The sequence below is a fragment of the Lissotriton helveticus genome, chromosome 1_1 (genome assembly GCF_964261635.1).
Source record: "Lissotriton helveticus chromosome 1_1, aLisHel1.1, whole genome shotgun sequence".
NCBI classification, from domain to species: Eukaryota; Metazoa; Chordata; class Amphibia; order Caudata; family Salamandridae; genus Lissotriton; species Lissotriton helveticus.
In genome coordinates this window covers 378,660,255-378,680,859 of record NC_136057.1, presented here as the reverse complement: position 1 = coordinate 378,680,859, position 20,605 = coordinate 378,660,255, and the positions used below count along the sequence as shown (strand labels likewise).

Below are 20,605 nucleotides of genomic sequence, written 5' to 3'. Positions count from 1 at the left end.
GTGGTGCACGGGTGCCTACTTTGGCACTAGGCAGCTGAATTCAGCGCTAGGGAAAACGCAGGGGTGTGCTGCATTCTTGTGAATACGGCACATCCCTGTGTTTTCAGAATGGACAAGAATGGAATTAGCAATGTCTACTTACCACCACGCTTCTCCATTCTGTTGTAAATATACCCCCAAGTCCTTAGACTTATGGAGGCCAAGACATGAAAGACCACCAAAATAAGGAAGGACAGAACTGAACCTGCCATTCCAACCCTACGGCCATGAACATTAGACAAGGATGTCATTTGTGTGGTGGAGACCACATCCCCTCTGTTTGGACTACCTTTTTAGCATCCCAAGCCCTGTCAATCATTACTGAGATACACCACACTGACCCTACCTTCCCCACACGTATTTGTCCCAAACACTGTGGTGCTTCACCACGCATTGGAAGTGGGCGTGTGTGTTACCGGCTAAGTGAATAAAATACATTTGAACCATAAAACATGATATATTTGGTCAATAGTGACCATCTATTTTGTTTCAAGCCATAGTCACCCAAAACTCTACATTTACATTGGAAAAGCCCATACAACATCAGTCCCTCCATCACCATAGCACATTTGACGTTATGCTGTCCTTTAGATCTAGTACCTCAAATTCAGCAGTAATGAGTGGGCTGTAATTTAATTTTCTAAATTGTATTTGCGTAAAATTGAGACAGTGCCTTGTTCTTACCTCCTCCATTTTTGTAACAGAGATAAGGAAATCTCCAGACATTGCCCAATCCAATTATTTCCCCGGCCACGGACAATACAAACTCCAGCTTGTTGTTCCAGTGTCCTCGCTCCATTATCTCTGGCTTACACTCTTCCGCCTCCTCCTTTTCCATGAGGGGATGAGCAGGTATGGTATCTCCATTGGTAACTGTCCCAGCCTTCTTGCTAGCCATTACACCTAAAAAACACAAACAGGAAGTACATTTTACATTTAGCACAGAACGCATTCTTTATCTTCACACAAGGGCATGAATATCAGTGGTGTAGCAGGCACAGTGGCACAAGGGTCCAGTGTTCTGAGGAGTCCAATGTTACCTGGTTATGACGGTTTTTTACTTTCCACCAGAAAGCCCCGCTGCCAATTTTACTCGCTTGACTTAGGGCCATGGTACTCTTGCTTTGCAATTGTCACCATATGTAACTTTACCCTCACTGGGGGCTCAGTGTTGATCATGGTATTAGTCCTAGGAGTTGTTAGCTACAGTAAATATTGTCCATTTAATGTTTATAAAATATTTGGTTTGATATTCAAGCAAGCTCTTAGAGGGACAAATTATTGTCAGTATGTGACTAGGTAAAATAAGTGAGTGAGAAAGTGAGGGCCTAATTCATAAAGATAAAGTTAGATCAAAAAGTATTTTTGGTATTCACAAAGGTAAGTTACGAGTAGTATCTTTTTGACTGCTGAGGTTCCGCTCTTGGGTTTAGGTTCCACACTCAGGGCCTATCACCGCACTCGAGGCATAGCTCCTCCTCAACCAGGGCGAATAGGCAGCCCTTATCCTCCTGGACCTCCCGGCTGCATTCAACACCATTTCCCACCGCACCCTAGCCACCAGACTCCACGACATCGGCATCCGCGGCAAACGCCTCAACTGGATCCGCCCCTTTCTCACCAATAGAACTCAGTGGTTCATACTTCCTTCCTACCTCTCAGAACTGTCAGAGACCAACTGCGGAGTGCTCCAGGGTACTCCCTCAGCCCCACCCTCTTCAACGTCTACATTGCCCCCTCGCAAACATCATCAGGAACCACACGCTCAACATCATCTCCTACGAAAACGACACCCAGCTGAGCCACTCCCTCACCAACGCACCCAACATCATCAGACACAACTCCCAAGAAGGGATGAAAGCCGTCACCACCTGGATGAAGAACAGCTGCCTGAAACAAAACTCAGAAAAAACAGAAGTCCTCGTCGTTGGCACCAGTCTCTCCACATGGAACGACTCCTGGTGGCACTCCCCCCTCGGAAATCCCCCAATCCCGACGGACCACGCTCGAAACCGTGGCATCAAACTAGACTCATTGCTCACAATGAACCAACATATCTACACCGTCTCCTCGACCTGCTTCAATTCCCTCCCCATGCTTCAAAAGACTTTCAGATGGATCCCAACCGAAGCCAGAAAAACTGTCACGCACGCACCCATCAGCAACAGACTTGATTATGCCAACGCTCTGTATGCCAGAATCAACAAGAAACTCTTTTGCAAACTCCAGACTATCCAAAACACTGCAGCCAGACTGATCCTTGACATCCTCCCTCACAGCCACATCACCCAACACCTCCCCGATTCCACTGGTTTCCAGTCGAAAGAAGAATAACCTTCAAACTCCTCATGCACACATACAAGGCCCTTCACAATACCAGACCTGCATACCTAGACAGCCGCCTCTTCTTCCATGCACTCAAAAGACACCTTAGATCAGCCAAGCTCTTTCTGGCCATCGTCCCACATATCGGGAAGACTAGGATGGGAGGAAAGTCCTTCTCTTACCTCTCAGCCGAAGCCTGGAACACCCTCCACATCTGGCAATCTCCCACACTGCCCCAGTTCAGGAAGGACCTCAAGACCTGGCTTTTCAGATGACCCCAGCACTCAAAGGAGCCGCCCCCTCTTACCCTCTCAGCACCTTGACACCCTCACGGGTGAGTAGATGCACTTTACCAACCCCTGCATGATTGATTGATTGAGCTACAGGCTGTCCACGATGGCCACTCCTTGATGAAGCTCTGCTGTAGAGCAGGCCATTCCTGTCTTTCTGTTGTGTCCCAGGGCTGATGGAAGCCTACATTTTGTATCCCCTTATGTTCCATGCTACCCAGGTAGAGAGGAGCTCTGTCACACTCGGGGGAGCAGCAGCATTGTTCTTTGGTGTTGGTGGTGCTTATCTCTGGGAAGCCGCCTGCCAATTTGACTGTTAGACTTGCTGGCTGAACGGCACTCCATACCACCGGATTGCCAACACGCTTCTCTCCTTATATGCCTGAGATATCCTCCTTGCGCACCAGCCTGGAGGGTGACACAGGTCACTGCCTGACAGCCTGCTTTGTTCACTGAAGCCTGTACTGTGCCAAGCAGCCTGGCATCTTGAAGCCTGGTTGTGGCTTGACACCTTCCATAGCTCCTACAAGAAATGGGGGTAGCCATCCTTATAAGCCACAAACTCCCCTATACGTTTCTCAAGACCTGGATGGACGAGGAAGGCAGATGGGGTTCTGACAAATTACATATCATAGGCAAATCAGTGGTTCTTCATTTCATTTGCACCCCTTAGACTGACAAGAACCACGTCATTACCCGCTTTCGGATCTATGCCTCCACTTTTGGGGTGAGATAGGAACCTGCCTCCTGACCTCATTTTGAACCGTTGCGGTTGGCCTGACTGCCACAATTGTGCTGACAGAGCCCTCATATAAGACTTTTTTTGGAGGATCAAACCCTTCTGAATGTGTGGTGCCTGCTTCGCCACAGGTTCTTCTCTTGCCCATATGGGATGCAATCACCCACTGATTACTTTCTTCTTCAGGGGCAGGTGCTCCCGGATGTCGTAAATGTGGAAAATGCAATATTCTGGAAGCTGGATTCCTGAGGGGTTGGGTTTGGTTATGGGATTGGTATCTTCCCCGCAAATTAGATGGAGGATGTAGGTGTTGATTTATAGGCAACCCAATCAGATGAAACAGCTCAGACTTCATGAGTATCCATCTAGCTGATTTGAGTGGTTGGTGAGATTGAGTAGGACCCCGTGGGCAGCCAGGAAGGAGGCCTTATAAGGCATCAAAATGCAGGATTCCACTGCAGTAAATAGCACAGGTGAGCAATCAGCTTCTAAAGGTGGAGGTACATGATCTCCAGGCCAAAACTTGTTGCTGGTATTCTTTATTGCCCTAGAGATGTCCAAATCTTGATTCAACTCATATTTTCTGACAACAGCTGAAAAAGGCTGTGGCAAAGCTATAGTGGCAGAGGTGTGATCATGGGGAGAATGTGAGCCACCTGCTGGCTGTTCAATTATACCAACTTGAGTAGCAAATGTCCATTTCACCAATTTGTAACCTTCACAGCACATTGCTGAGCCACCCCAAGGATATTACTGGCCGATTCACATCGTTTACTCCTCTCTTTAAAGATTAAAAGTTCACTCTATGCAGGAGCAAACCTATGCTTTCCTATCACCCCTCCATGCTCTCACTCTCAATGTGGAGGGTCCCAGGTAGGTGTCTTGAGGGTCTTGCAAATCGCCCAGGGCAGATAGCCTTCTGCGGGAATTTTATCTGGTTGCTAAACCGTTGCTGGGGCCTCCTCAGACTAAAACATTATGAGAGGCCAACGAGGCTGCTTCCTTGGGGGCGATCTCCAATACGACTACTTTTGCTCTCCTCCTTAAGGGGAACAAGGAGTCCTTGGACTGTGCTAGGCCCTTTCCTATTTCACTGCTTAATGTTGACCTGAGGAAAATGGCCATAATTCTCACATCCTGGCTACACAAGGTGATGCAACAGCTTATTCCTAAATCTCAAGTGGGCTCTCGCTCTGATATACGAAGAATGCTGAAGAGCCCAAATTGGCTCTCGCAGAGGACTCTGAAAATGTGTTTGCCCATGTAGGATTGCCATATCTCTTTTGAGTGATCTGTCTTGGTAATTACTTCATTGGCAATGTCTGACTTCTTTATGATTCACCAGAAGGGGATGTCAACTTCAGTGATTTTCTGTTACATCCATTTGCTATTCCTCCTGGCAAATGGCAGGGTTGCGTGCAGTCGCCACTCCTCTTCCTGTTGGCCCCTGCCCATGGCCATCCATCGCTCATCAGAGGACGTCCTCTTGGATAACGAGGTCAAGACCCTATTGTACGCTGATGACATCCTTCTTCTCCTGTCCCGCACAGAATCCTCCATTCCAGTGGTAATGTCCACTATTGACAGATTTTCCCATTTCCCCAGCTATACAATCAAATGGACTAAATGGGAGGCACTCCAGACGTCCAGTGCGTATATATAAAGGCCTAAAATACAAGGTGTGTCTCTAAGTTGCTCACGTATCGGGGCATTCGGATAACTAGAGGTTTGACTGTCATGTGTTACAGAGTCTCATAGAGCACATAGCTACGACAGGCTCATGAGAATCAAATGCAGTGCTTAAATGAAGAAGTGCGTCTTCAGTTGCTTTCTGAAACTTAACAAATTGCTGTTGGGTCTAAGGTGACTAGTCACGGAGTTCTAGAGCTTAGATACCTAGAAAACCAAACATCGGATTCTGCCTCTACCTCTTTTTATTCAGGGAATTGCCAAGAGAGAGCGACTGTTAGATCTTAGCTCTCTCACATTATTGTATGGTATGACAAGGTGACTTGCATATTTTACCTTGTGTGCAATGCATAAGACCTTAAATAAAAAAAAAAAAAAACTGTAAGCCTTGTGGAAAAGTAAATTTTGCCATGTTATATGTGCCTACGTGTTCCCCATCCTATGATTATATGTGCATGATCGATATGCATGTATCCCCCTATGATCGATTAAAGACGCAATTATAGTTGTGTCCAACTCTAGTATGCCAGTTCCCAGTTCTCGTGAAAGCAACGAGTATTAGGCCTATGTTGCCACGTTTTACAGTGTGCACGTTAATTCATTGAATTGTCCCCGTTTCTAGGCCTCAAAAGGGCCCGGACACCAGATTCAAGCTCCAGTCTCCTGAACTCACTCCGAGGAGCGATGCAGCCCCCACCTGCATCCCTGACCCTTCACTTACTTCCTTTCGCGCAGCGCAGTGCCCGGCCTGGCTCTGCCTGCCTGTCTGCCAAGAATATGTTATGCTTCTAGTTATCAGTCCAGCCCTCCTTCTTTGCATTCCTAAGCTACTGAACCGCATCAACAGTTCCAGCTATGGTCTAGTCTTTCTGTCTCCATGCAAGAGAAATACTGTATTAATATTCATAGAATAATTCCTAGTTCACGCAATACATGTAGAATAGATGCATGCACCAGTCTTAGTGTCAAGTAGCCTTTGCCCTGATAACTTTTGGATTCTATCAACATGTACTCCAAACACCAGATACCAGATATGCTATAGGTACATGTCGTCCTGACACCGCAGACTTTTAGTCTCCTCTTCTAGTGTAGAAGTCATAGCCCCCAGTTCTCCCTGGTAACACGTCATTGCCCGTTTGCGCGCACCACTAGGTTAAAGGTCCCAGCTGCTCAGGTAGCCCCCTCCATGTTTCCGCCCCATTCATGACACTTCTGTGACGTTCTCATCACATGTCTTCGTGCACGCCCTGTGCACGCCTTCTTTTTCCACCCATGTCTTCTTATCTTACGTTTGTCATAAGTTACGCCTACTGTATGTAATGTAATGTAATGTTTTACTATATATATGCTGCACTGTCGATGAAATGGTGCAGCTGCCTTCCTTCCTATTTTATTTCAGGCTGTCCCGTTCCAGTCCCTTCCCTTTTGCCTGAATAAATCCTTCTGACTCGGACACATCGGATCCTGCCTCTTATTTATTGAGCTATCTGTTATTGTTAATATAGTCAAAAATAGTCCCGGTATTATTTATTTATATACCACAGAATGGCGCCCGAATAGGGACGAGCCCCTTCCTCACGCGCTGGCGATGCCACGCAGGCCCCCTGACCCTCTGCAGCCGTGACGGAACTCTACTGCGCACCGGCAGATATTTCTGCTTCAAGTCTCCCTCAGGCCCACGGAGGAGACGGAAACTGCGGTCCGACATCCAGACGAAGCGGTGTGGAATGCGGTTCGTCCCGACCAGAGCCCAAGCCGAGAGAGCAAGGTCCGAGGTATCCGGAGGCCCACCTGTAACCGAAGTTTCCGAAGTTCGTAGTCCGACGTCGTAGCAGTCCAGTCCAGTCCGAGGCCTTCCAGTTTCTGCTTCCCGGTGAGTACCGTCGCAGGGGAAGTATCTAGACAGAATCATTAGTTTGGTCCTGGTCCGTTGGGTTTGGGTACGCAGATCCATTACGAAGTGTTCACCTAGGTGGATACGGGTCCTGACGTGTCTCTTTATGGGACCGGTATGTTCTGTACTGTTTTAGCAGTGCATCCAGTAATTCTAGTAAGTTTCGTTCTCGAGAAATTCATGTGTTCTGTTTTCAGTGTATCAGGTAGTATTTCTGTTCGAACTGTTATTCATGTATTTCATGAGAAGGCTTGCCTGGGCCAATTGAGCACCCTGTGGGGGATATTTACAATAAAATGTCGGAGAACGATGTTATGCCAAAATTTTTAATGCCCCACTCCAACATTTTTTTAATGCAGGGATACACCGCATTTACTAAAATACGGCACACCCCTGAGTTTCCCCTAGAGCTGGTGCTAAAAATGCTGACGAGTGCTAGCACAGGCAACCTTGCACCACGTTGTAAGGGTGCCTCCGCTGCAGGGGCAATTGTTTATGTGCATGCAGGGACATCTTTCTGCATATAAACAATCTTTAAAGGTGATTTGCTGTTTCCCTGCATACTGCAGAATTCAGCACACATAGAAAGAGCACAATATGAGGAGAAATTAATAATTTCTCCTCATATCACCACCCTAAGAACAGGTTTTACTTAGCCTTAGATTTTGGCTCTGCCCCATCTTTGTGAATAAGGGACAGTGTCAAAAAGCAGTGGGTTTTCCAGCGGAACGCCCACTACAACATCCATTGCATGCCCCTTCAGGCTAAGTGAAGCGAAGTGAAGTGAAAGGGAGCCTTAGTTACAAGGTGGCGTTAAGCCATGTTAACGCCACTTTGTAAATAAGGAGAAGAGGAAATTGCCACCAGAACATCACTTAAAGTGAAATCTTAGTGGCTATTTCCCCTTTTAAATATGCCCCAGTGTTTTAGTAGACCTAGCAATATTCAGGCTGCGTCATTTTGGATAATTTACAGATTCCGAATCACATATGCAAGGCTGCTAGGTAGAGAGAGCTACTGTAGTGTTTGCATGTAAGTACAAGACCTTGTAAAACTACTCTCCGGGTATCCATAGGCAGCCATTCAATTGTCTTTCTAAGGGCTCTCAGGAGACCAGAACATGTCCCTGACACTTTCTTTGCCCTGGCAGCCATTGTCAGATCTTTAGCCATTAGTATCCCCAAGCTCTCTTCTTCCGTTTTGGAGGAATGGCAGTCATCCAGGCACGTATGCCAGAGAATGTTGTCCCACAGTGTTGGATTTTTTCCAACAACCATAATCTCGGTCTTTTCGCCATTTGCTCTAAGGCAACTAGTTATCATCCAGTTGTTCACCTTCTCCAGGCAGATAGATAGAGTCTCTGATGTTACGCTGGTATTGGGTGATAGAGAGACAACGATTTGAGTGTTGTCAGTGTACAGCACCATGGTAAGGACTGATTAATAAATTATGTCTGCTAAAGGGCGTTCATAGACATTAAAAAGAGTGGGGCTCAGTGATGAGCCGTGAGGCATTCCACATCTGAGCTGATGAACCTCCAACAGGCAAGGTCTTTCCCTAACCTAGAAGCTTCTATTTTCCGGAAACAAAGACAGCCACCTTAATGCCCAACCAGTAATACCTACTGACTCCAGTCTATGTCGGAGGATTATAAGGGAGACAGTGTTAAAAGCTGTGCTCAAATCCAGAAGAATGAGCGTGGCTGTCCCTCCCTAGTCTAATTTTTTTTAAGATCCTCTGAGGCAGATAAAAGGGCTGTCTCAGTACTGTTCCTGGGCTGAAAACCCATTTGAGTCTGGAGCAGGAGGTTGTGCATCTCCGGGAACCCAGTCAAATAGCCATTTACCACTTTTTCTATGATCTTGCTAATGCCCGGGAGCAATGATATTGGTCCATAGTTCTCCATCTTATACGAGGCTAGGGAGGACTTTTTCAGCAGCGAGCTAATGACCACAAGTTTCCAAGGGTCTGGAACTAGTTCAGCTTCCAGAGAAATGTTAAAGATATTCGTCAAGACAGAAATGATAATATTGCCTCCCTTCAATAATAAAGGTATATGAGTTGGATCCAAAGGAAACCCAGACTTGACTGTGTTTGCTGCTGCCCTGATATTATAAATTACTGGGGAAAGATTTGTGAGGTCCATTGAGCCTTCTTTTGTAGATCTGAACTCATTTATATTGGAATATAGATCCAGATCTCCTGCCAGGGAGTCATATATAAGACTGGATGGAGGATAAGCTCTCACCATTGATGCAGCAAGGACTCGTATAAAAGCAGACTTATTCAGACGCAATTGTCTCTTACAATCCCGTAACAAAGTATTAACAATGTTTGTAAATAGAAATTATGCACAACATTCTGTATATTTCTAGATGGAGGAAACTTGCATATGTGTAAACTGAGTGTGATTAAAGATGGTTGCTAATGTGGGAAAATGTACTGCGCATGTGTCAACTGCATGACGTTTTAACGTTTGGAGGGAAAATTCTGCTTCTGAGCAATAGCATCTAATATGGCCGCTTGGAAACTCATGTGCTAAGCATCTGCCTTGCTGAAACTAAAACGAGTTATATACTAAGTCCTAATGCATACATTTATTTTTATAAGTAGATGGGATTAGAGTAGAGATAGGTGGTATACAGTGAAATCATTTTAGTTTGAATTTAATACTTTGTCTTTTGACCTCTCTATTAGTTCGTATTTGGGCCTCTGAACGATGCTAAGGTCTGACACCCACGTGGTTTTACAAGCATGCGCTAGAGGGACAACTTCGAAACAATGACCTCAAGTCTTGCGACTCGTCCAAGGACGTTCTCCACGCAAGTCCTGGGAACCAGCTGAACATCCTGAAGATCCAATAGACAACTGTGAAATTGTATACATTGTTGTTAATAAAGTTTACAAATATGGGTGGGAAATAAAGCTTGGGAGAACAAATTAATGGGCGGGAACTTAAAACAATGAACTAAAGAAAATTATTAAAACTTAACATGGTGTGATGATCATCCCCTCAGCTCGTCCAATCAGAAATAAGAGTTTCGTACAGTAGAAACATTTAGGGGTGGTACATGCCACTGGGAAAATATAATTAAGGTAGTTAGTTAGATGAGTTGGTTCATGCAGTATTATCAAGAACGTTGAGGGACCGAGATGCTGTCCGAATGCTGATCGAATATCCGAAGAAGCAGACTTAGAATTTCAGAGCAAATTAGAATTAGAAGAAGATCACGGAAGATCCGAGGAGGTAATACAATTAGAAAAAGATTGCTGAAGAATCAAGGAGGAAGTTGGTGGCACAGAGGGGTCAGACGCAGGCGTCGAATCCAGAAGAGGTCATCTATCCTGTCATATCCTGTCCCCGAAGTACCTGTTATCTGAACTTTCTAAGGAGCCCATAAACTCTTGGCCAGAGGGGTATGATTTTCGCACTATCCTAGGTAAATATAATTCTGTGTATTTGTGTCAATGTGCTTTCTCTCTATCCTCTCTTTCCTGAGGTATTTGTTGTTGTAAATCTTATTCATATTTAGGCAAATTGATCTTACTTCCTCAGAATGATGGAGTTAATACTGTGATTTATTTTGCTCATATGATTAATCAGATAAACATCTTAAAACTTTCCCGAATCTGTGGTTACTTATTAAGATAATATGGTGAATTAATTTATGTCATATCACCAATTACTCTTCAACTAAAATAGATTGTTGTATAAAGGGCTACGGATCAGTAATAGATTAAAGAAATTGAAAGTAAACAAACCTACAATTTTAGCCCTATAAACTTGACCCCCAGCGGTGTTCACCGGCCTATATGAGTGAGTGTGTTTATGGGCCCAGATGAGTAAATAAGGATAGATGTCCGCAGGTTAGCAGCCCGCTGGATCACTATTGACAGCAAGAAAGCGTGACTTACTCAAGTGTGACCACCTGAAACTTTCACTGTGAGGGAGGGTGAAAACGGTAAAAATTACAATAACTTCTTGATATAATTTTGTGCTGGGGATGTTGTCACTTTGGATATCTTGCTCTCTCCTTTTAGGGATTGAGGGGGCATCGGACTGTACATTTGAAATGCTCAGTGCATGCAGGCATTGGACAGATACTATGCGTACAGCCTAGCGTAACACCTCTCACAATTATCGCACTATTTCATTGAACCCAAACATGCCCCTCTGTGGGTTGAGAGTGGGTTGAGAGTGTACATTATATTCTGAGCTGTACCTAATATCTGTCTCCTGTGCATCACACTGTAAAGCGAAACCCGATTTTTCATGCAATCATTCTGGCCTAGTGCTTCCAACACAAGCTTAAACTCCTGTCCCGCTCTCTCCACGCTAGGGAGCTACTGTGGTATAATTTGCCGCTATGTGTAGGCGACAAACCATTTTACTACATGTCTTGTTATATCTACGGGATGCAACATGTTAATCTGCTGCTTCAGGAAGGTGTTTTAAAATCCTTGCAGATGCCAAGGGATGAATTTGGTCTCTCGGTCACAGATCACTGGAAATTCTGACAATTGGTTCACTGCCTTCGAGTTGTACTTGGTGCTCTACTGGGGGTATTTCCCATCTCTCCAATACACCATCTCTGGCCCTGGAGGCAAATCGGGGGAGTTATCTCCCATTATGATTAAAAACCTGCTCTCTGGTCTCTCGTATAACATGTATTGCTAGGTTACACTGGGCGACCGCCACCCTACTTTTTGATCCAGATAGTGTCCTGAGGGAATTGCAGAGCAGATGAAGTTCCAGTACGACTGGTCCTGGTCACTGCGGAAGCTGCATAGGGCAGATTTACTGCCTCATGACCAGTGCTGGATCTGTGGAGTTCCTGGCTTTGACCTATATCATCATCATGATGTGTGGTCCTGCATGACCCTGCAGCACTACTGGACGGAAGAGCGGACCGGCCGAGTTCTTCACAGCCCAATACCACTATCACCCGTCTCATTCAGCACTTCTCCATGATACGACTGAAAATCCTGGTTTAGATTCTCACACCCACTGATCGATAGCGACCTCACTTGTGGTGGCCGAAGTGTACATTTTCTGACACTGGTGACAGCCAACAAACCCTACAAGATTGAAGTGACACACCAAATTGCACTCTTGGCCCTTTTAAAGGGCTTTTGGCTTATTCTTTCTGCTGACAGCTTTTGTGTGTCTCAGTATACTTCAGTTGTTGGTTACTGCACCATTGTTCGAATTCCCTCTTATGCCATTGTGGGTAAAGTTTGGTGCTATACCTACTGGAGGGAGTGGAGACGTTCGTTGAAGAAGATTGTTCGGGCCGTGAACTATTTTCTCGCGAGCCAGCTGCTGACAGGAGAAGTGAGACTACCACACATATAATGATGCTATGAGCACCGTCTTGTACTATAGGACCTAGAGGCAAACCACGGATTTGTAGGATTTGCCCTACCTCACGGAACCATAATCATTGGGACAGACGAGGGATCTAGAGGCAAAACATGGATCTGTAGGAGTTGCTCTACCTCACGGAACCACTATTATTGGGACAGATGGGGAATTCTTATACCTTAGCCGGTGGCCCAGTCCCTACCCTCCTTCGCATCCTGCTCAATCTACCTTCAAACATTTTAATATCTACAAAACTCTGAGGGATTACGCTTACCCCAGTATTTTTGGGACAGATACATCCCTGCTGTACTCGGACCTCCGGGTGCATTTCAGCAACCACTTCCACTTCTTTGCTCCTACACGAGCTGCCTATCCATCTAGGAAGATACACATCATTTTGCCCTGAAGAAGTCCCAAGAGGGACGAAATGCGTTGGCTGTACTTTCTTACGCATTGGAATTAAAAAGATAAAAAATATTGGACGTTTTTTTCTGTGATCATTTTAATAAGTTTTTGATGCAACTTTGGAGTCTGTTATGTGGTGCACCTGTGCTTTTTTATTGCATTACGTTGAGTTCTCTTTTGACCTAGCACTGTGATGGTGGGTGCTCATCGGTGTGCACACAAGTCCCTATATTCAATTTAAAGGGATAACTACTGTTTTGGCTATTTTGGTTAGGTGCTTGTCTGTTGAAGGTTCCACTATCATCCTTGCCTTAAAAAGTTTGGTCGTTATTTGACTCGGTTTTCTCCCATTGCCTGTCAAATGTTCCCTCTCCCTTACCATGTACCTCCCTATCCGTCCCCTTTTCTTTCCGCCCGAGCTCTTCCCATTTTCCTCTCTTATTGCAATGGCATTGGTGATTGTTGAAATGTTTCTGCTTCTCATCCCTTTGTGTTGTGTTTTATGGCTTTTTTGTATGTACAGCACGATCCTGGCCATTCTGACCCTATTTACAACCATAAGAAATAGCCTGACCCCAATCCAGTCTATCCTAACTTCATTACCAGCATCAGAACTGCCAGCCCCACATGGTGTGTTTAGACCCTATACACATTCAGCAGGTCTATCCCTGTTCACTGCACGCTAACCCCCATTTAAACCCATCAGAGCCGGTTAAGCCTGCTTAAAGTTGTTTTTGCATCTACCAGAACCATCGTGTCCTGCCCAGTCCAATCTAGCCCAATTAATAGCCATCATAACTAGCCTGTTCCTGACCAGTTCCCTTTAGTAGCCCCACCTCTACTCTGAAACAGCCAGCCCGAGAGTGCATTCAAGCACTCTTGGGCGGGCTCGAGAGTGCAGTCAAGTCAATAGCCACCCAGCCCTGCCAGTTCAAACCATTCAAGCCCCAAGTACATTGACAAGAACCAGCATGGGGTCACCACCTGGCCATTTATTTTTATTGGCATGATGAGTATTTTAATATCCCAACCACCACAAAAAGTTAAGAAAATAACCTAAAGCTGGTATGTTTCCCTCTTATTAGTGCATCAGTGCATACTGAAAACAGCAAACATAAGAGAAAGGACTTTAAGCTGGGATGGAATTGTGCCTTAATGGCCATGTGTGATCATTAAAATAAACAAATTAATGAATGAATGTGAGGATTTATTGAGCATAAACAAATGCCCAGAGGCGTCTTGGCTCTAGTTGAAGAAAGGAAGGTGAATGCTAATCTCCTATTTCTGAAAAAAAATCCAGGTTTTCAAAGATTTCCTAAAAGTAGCAAGAGATTGGGCTGTTTTAAGTTCCATCTGCATACTATTCCAAAGTAGGACTGTGGACCTAAAGAAGCTCCTGCCCCCCCAAAGGCAGAAAAGCAGTAATACAAATGAATACAGGTGGTATTATATAAAGTTCTGTTGGTCTTGTCCTGGCCTTTGCTACATCTTAGAACACTAACAAATAACCAGATTTATTCTCTGGTAAAGGTGACCGCCCTACTCAACAACCCCCGCCCACCTTAACGCATTCACATCTTAACTCCCCGGGTCTGGATTCATAAGTGCTGCACCGGTGATTTACTCCTGTGCTGAGCCAGGGTTTCTTCATCAGGCAGGGTGGGGTTGGGGTGCTTAGGCAGTGCTCTGCAGTGCTGAATTTGCAAAGGAGAGGCCGGGCTTGGCAGGGGCAGCCTGGCCTCAGACTGCAAGGTGCTGCCCTGGGTCTGGCCCACTCTTAAAGTCCGTGGTAACGGGGCCTGTCCTAGGACCTTTGGGACTTTGGGCAAAAGGTACGATGTGAGGGCCCTCTAATTTACATGGTCCATGCACAAAAAGTGACATCACACAAAGTGGCATCACATAAAGTGCCATCACAGGACTATTAATCAGCTTAGGCATCGCTGAAGTGACCTGGTCTTTTCATTTAAATCTTGTACTATGCATATTTAAAGGTAAAATAAAAAACAAGTACTAGAATGGAAGGAATAAACAGCAACAAGAACTACCTTGTTGAACACTCTGGTACTGCCCCAGATGTTCACCTCCTGGGCAAGCTCTTCAGGTGAAGTGAGTGTGCTGTCACTTATCTGTTGGTGCACATTGAACCTGTCTAAAGCATTGTTTTGGGTGGCCTTGGGATCTGAACACTTTACCACTTCTAACAAGTGATAAAGTGCTTGTGCTCACATGGAAAACTGGCCTACACCCAATTGGCATATTTAATATACGTATAAGTCCCTTGTAGAGGGCAATACCATATATCCATTGTCTGTAAATTAAATACCACTAGTAGGCCTGGAGCACTTATTGTGCCAACCAGTTAAGTGGCCCCTTAAAACATGTTTTAGGCCTGCCTTAGCAGTCTGACTGTAGTTTTAAACTGCCAATTCGATTTTGCTATATAACACCCTTGCCAAGCCTTAAACCTCTCTTTTATTGCATATAGGTCATCCCTAAGGTCGGCCCTAATTCGCCAATAGGGCAGGGTGCATTGTAATCAAAAGTTTGGACTTCAACTTAAGGGTTTTACATGTCGCAGTAGTGAAAAACCAGTAAATTCGTTTTTCACTACTGTGAGGCCTACCTGTCACATAGGATAACATTGGGTTGCCTTTTTACATTTAATACGTATATACTTTTGATTGGAAACAGGTAAGCATAAGTCGGATGAACCTAGCCTGTCCTAGCTCACATGACTGGGTATATTTGGCAGTTGGACTTTAATTCCCCCCCAGACAGTCACATTGTAGAGAGATTAGGTATGCCTGAATTGGCCATCAACTGGCAGGATGGGTAGGAGGGAGCTGGGTACAGCGCCACATACACGTGAATACTTTGTGCTCTACCTTCATAAAAATGAATGTTCACCACTGCATTGTTCATGCCCTAAGCTTGGAGCCAGGATGGGGAAGGCAGGAACTTAAGGACTTCAAAAGGAATTCCCTAGAAACTTCTGCTCCAAGTGGGTACCTGGAATACATAATGGGCCCTCAGACCCAACTCCTCAGTACACTCCTGAACCTGTGGATACTACAGAAGGACTGCTGTGCTACTTTGCTGCCAGAATGACTGTCACTCTGCTGCCCTGCTGCTTTGCTGCCCTGCTTACTGAGAAAAAAGATCAGACCTGCATCTCTCTTCCTAGGCTGAAGTGACTGCTGTTCTGAGCTGCAGAGACATAACAAGCTCCAGACGCTCCCTGCAACTGCCCAGCTGACCTGCTGCCTGGACCGGCATCTTGAGCTGCCTGAGCCCTGCTGGTCTCTTCTTAAGTGAGTTCCTAATCCCCACAGGTGCCGTTTAGGTCCTGGACCTTTGGTGTGGCATCAGTTGAGCAATCCCCTCAAGAAAATGAGAAACCCTGAAGTTTTGGTCCCTTCAGAAATACGACGGGCACCTTCACACCAAGCTCTTGCCAATCTTGCTCCCTGTGCTGCCCGCCAACAAGAATCTCTGGGTAATCTACCTCTTTGTATCACAGCAACCCCCAGCAATGTCAGGCAATGCGAGATCTTCACTTCACACTACACTACAGCATTGACAGCCCACAGTGACCGATAAAGCAAACTTCAAGCAACAGCTGTCCACGCCCCAACATGACCTTTGCACTACAGCGACAACCATCCACGACGCCTCGCATGCTCTTCAAGATACATCAACACCCATCCACAATGCTCTCCCTGCTCCTCTTGGCCCCTTCCAGCCAGAATAGAATTCTTCACGCTGGACTCTGAAGGTAGCTCTTTCAGCAAGACTACCATGGTCCCTGAACTTGGCCAGCACTCCATTGTGGTTGGCCTGGACTTGTGTCTTTCACCTAATCTTGCACAACCAGATATCTATGAGTGATGTTTTGTACTTTTAGTGTTACAGCAAACAAATAATGGACGGAATGCTGACAAGGCAAACATTATCCCCCAGTCTAAAGATCTGGGTTAAATCCATCGTTCTTTTGCCCATTACGCCACCCCAGTTTTGACCCAGCTATATGCAAATCAGTCTTGATCCTGTGCCCCATGGGAACAGTCCAGACCGAACTGCCAGGCCAAGTCCTCCCTGGACCGGCAACAAGCCTCCTGGGACCGATTTCAGGGTATGTCACCCTTCTTCAGCCAGGCTAGCTTGAATCCGGTGGCACAGTGAGCAAGGGTTTTCGGTCCAGGGAGGACCTGGCTTGGCAGTTCGGGCTAGACTGAGGGACCAGTGAACTCGGTGATGAAAGCGTGTGCCTAAACAGTGAGCTGAGTGCTTTGTAGCATCCTGGCAGAAGCAAAGTATTTACCCTTACCGGTGTGAAAGTGCTGTTTTGCCTAGAGTGAAATGGTGTTGAGGTGAGGTACCGGTAAAGTCGGGGATGAAAGTGTGTGCTTAAACTGTGAGCTGAGTGCTGTAAACTGATGTGCTGTGGGCGCTATAGCATACTGGCCGAAGTGAAGTATTTACCCCTACCAGTGTGAACGTGCTGTTTGCCCACTGTGAGATGGTGGTGAGGTGAGGTGCCGGTACACTCGGGGATGAAAGCGTGTGCCCAAACTGAGCTGAGTGCTTTGTAGCATCCTGGCAGAAGCGAAGTATTTACCCTTACCAGTGAGAAAGTGCTGTTTTGCCTAGAGTGAGATGGTGTTGAGGTGAGGTACCGGTAAAGTCGGGGATGAAAGTATGCGCTTAAACTGTAAGCTGAGTGCTGTAAACTGATGTGCTCTGGGCAGTGTAGCATACAGGCTGCTGCATATGTGTGCAGGTGGTCTTAGCATGCGTTTAGAGTATAGCGGGAGTGGGAAGCAAACTACTCACTGGTAGCGGTTTGAAGACTCTGGGATGAAACTGTGAGTGTAAGTTGTGAGTTTATTGCTGTAAAGTGATGTGCTGCGGGAGCTGTAGGATACTGGCTGCTGTAGCATACTTGTGTAAGTAGTGTTAGTGTGAGTTTATACTATACAGGGAGTGGGAAGCAAACTACTCACCCCTACAGGTCTGAAGACTCGAATGAAGTGTTTTAGGAAGCAGGAATAGAGAAATGATCATGAAGAATATAATGCAGAATTTTGCAATTCCACAGAAGTCAAATGATGAAATGAGGTATGTCTAAGAAAGTGGCTATGTGTAATAGAGGGATGGAATTTGAAAATTATATAGAAAGTGTCTTTGTTTAAGTCCCATAATTGGACCCACTGGTGCAAGAGCTAGGGCATCCAGCTGATGCAAAATTGAACCACTTCCGCTGTATTCAAACGTAAGCTCCTGCATCAGTGAATTGCATATTACATGTTTCAGTTGCAAGTGACATAAACAAAAGCTATTACACTTGAATGACTCTACATTCTATAAGGAAAATAAAGGTAGGAAATGATTACCACATACATCCTTTAAGAAAAGAATGAAATAAAAAAGAAATTGCAAAATGTAATCATCAAACTTTTTAGGTACCTTGGCAGTGCTTTTTTGTAACACAAAATTATCAACAGTAGAATATGAGGGTGAATACAAACATTGCGCTTCTGAGAAGCACATTCGGTACCTTTGTAGTCAAACCATACATTATTGTCTTCAGCTTTTCAAAAAGACATTCTTGTGTAGCGAGCTAAGGCATCGAGCTGTGAAAAACTCCAACCGCTTCTGCTGTAGTCAAATCGAAGCTCCTGCATCAGTGAATTGCACATTATATGTTACAGTTCTATGTGACATACACAATAGCTATTAGACATGAATGAATACATTCTATAACTCCCTCTGATCAGGTACAACCAACTCAGGGCTTTCGAATCCAACAGTACCTGGCTGTGAGGTGTTAATGACCACTGCCTCTAGCCTACACTGTGGTTAAGAAGGGTTCATAATTCAGATTGAATGGTGATTGTTTAATTACAGAATCCAGTAGTCAAGTAACTACAACGTCTATTGAAATATACACAATATTGGTTTATTAGAACATTGGAATGTTGGAAGGTCAATTGAAAACAATGGAGTAGCTCCGGGCTTATAATGGCTGGTATAAGCCTCGAGTTCCAACATTCTAATGTTTCTTGTTCACTGCTCTGGCTGTGAACAAAGGCTTCAGGGAGCCTGAGGGGATTCCAATACCCTCGCGCTCCCTTAAGGCTTTGTTTTATTTGTTAGAACATTCTACCCTCTAGTGGCAGAATGTTCTAATAGCCTTATAGCCCTTCGTAGCTGGGCTATACCGGCTATTAAAGTCCCTCTCCCTTGTTAAAGGCCCTCACCTTTGGCTCGGGCCTTTAATGCTGGAGAGGGCTTTTAATATCCGGTATACTTGCTTAAAGAACTTTTTTTAGATGAGTTATAGGTTTAGTAAAATGACCAAATTCATCTTGCAAGTCCAAAGGAACAGTGAATAGTGTAGACTGTGGACAGATGAAATCCCAATTCGAATTGTTTTGATTTATTTATTTTAGAGTTTTCTGTAATTTATGTTGTTGTATTTTATGAAGAGGCAGTGATAAAAAGTATTCATTGTTGTGTGTGTGAGTACTGCTTTCAATTAACAATGCAGACAGTAGTGGTCACAATTCAGATCGACTCGCTATTGTAGATGAAGCAGTCCTTTAAGAAGAGACATTACTGTAGTGCGCTCTGTATGCCCCACTCATACGCATTATTGCAGGCTCCGCTCACGGTCTTTTTGTGGCTTCACGCATTAAAAACTGTGGAGCTCAAGTCAATGCCAAGTGGTGGTGGGCCTTTGCTGAACAGTCTCTCTGGCCAACACTGCAGACAGCAGTGTTCACATTTGAAATTGAGTCGGTATTGTAGATGATGCCGACCTGTAGAAAAATACATTACTCCAGTGCGCTCTGTTCATACATCGCATACGCATCATTGCAGGATCCGCACATGCTTTTTATTCGCATTGTGTATGGCAAACTGGGAAGCTCAAGTCAATGCTACATGGCTGTGGGCGCTTGCTGAACTCTCTCTCTGGCCTATCCTGCAGACAGCAGTGTTCACATTTGAGATTGAGTCGGTATTGTAGATGATGCAGTCTGTAGGAAAAGACATTGCTCCAGTGCGCTCTGCTGCACCACGCATATGCATCATTGCAGGATCCGCTCACACTTTTTTTTTGCTTTGAGTATGACAAACTAGGCAGCTCAAGTCAATGCCACATGGCTGTGGGCCCTTTCTCTCTCTGGCCTATACAGCAGACTTCAGTGTTCACATTTGACATTGAATCAGTATTGTAGATTGCTCTAGTGTGCTCTGTCTGCACCACTCATACGCAACATTGCGGCTCTGCACACGTTTTTTTTGCTTTGCGTATTGCAAACTGTAGAGCTCAAGTCAATGCCTCGTGGCTGTGGACCCTTGCTATTCGCTCTCTCTGGCCTGCACTGCAGACAGCAGTGTTCACAATTGAGATCAATTTGCTATTGTAGATGAGGTAGTCCTCTAGGACTACCTCATTTACAATTCCAGTGCGTACTGTCTGCACCATGCATTCGTAGTATTGCAGGCTCCGCACACGCTTTTTTGTTGCTTCGCTTATGACAAACTGGGCAGGTCAAGTCACCTTACGTAGCTGTATGTGTTGCTGACTGCTCTCTGTGGCCTACACTGAACGGTCTCTCTGGCCAACACTGCAGACAGCAGTGTTCACAATTCAGATCGAGTCGCTATTGCAGATGATGCAGTGTTGATGGCAACATATATTGCTCCTAGTATGGCCCGCCTGCAGCATACATCATCGCTGGCTGTGCACATGCTGAATGCTTTTGATGTGGCTATGTGAGTGCACTAGAACTGATGGAGCGTTTATGATATAATCTTTTTGTGTATTATTTCAGATCTATTGATTGTGT

The 20,605-nt window shown here is 45.2% G+C and overlaps 1 protein-coding gene across 4 annotated transcripts in view; it reads right to left on the bottom strand.

The window, feature by feature from the left end:
• LOC144809415 (sodium- and chloride-dependent GABA transporter 2-like) overlaps nucleotides 1-20,605 on the bottom strand; it is a 944,332-nt gene that overhangs the window by 791,580 nt on the left and 132,147 nt on the right. For all 4 annotated transcript variants that reach the window (XM_078673711.1, XM_078673714.1, XM_078673713.1 and 1 more), the window contains exon 2: nucleotides 724-942. In XM_078673711.1, coding sequence (XP_078529837.1) covers nucleotides 724-937 — 214 coding nt within the window. In that variant the 5' untranslated portion in view covers nucleotides 938-942. The remainder of the gene's footprint in view (nucleotides 1-723; nucleotides 943-20,605) is intronic.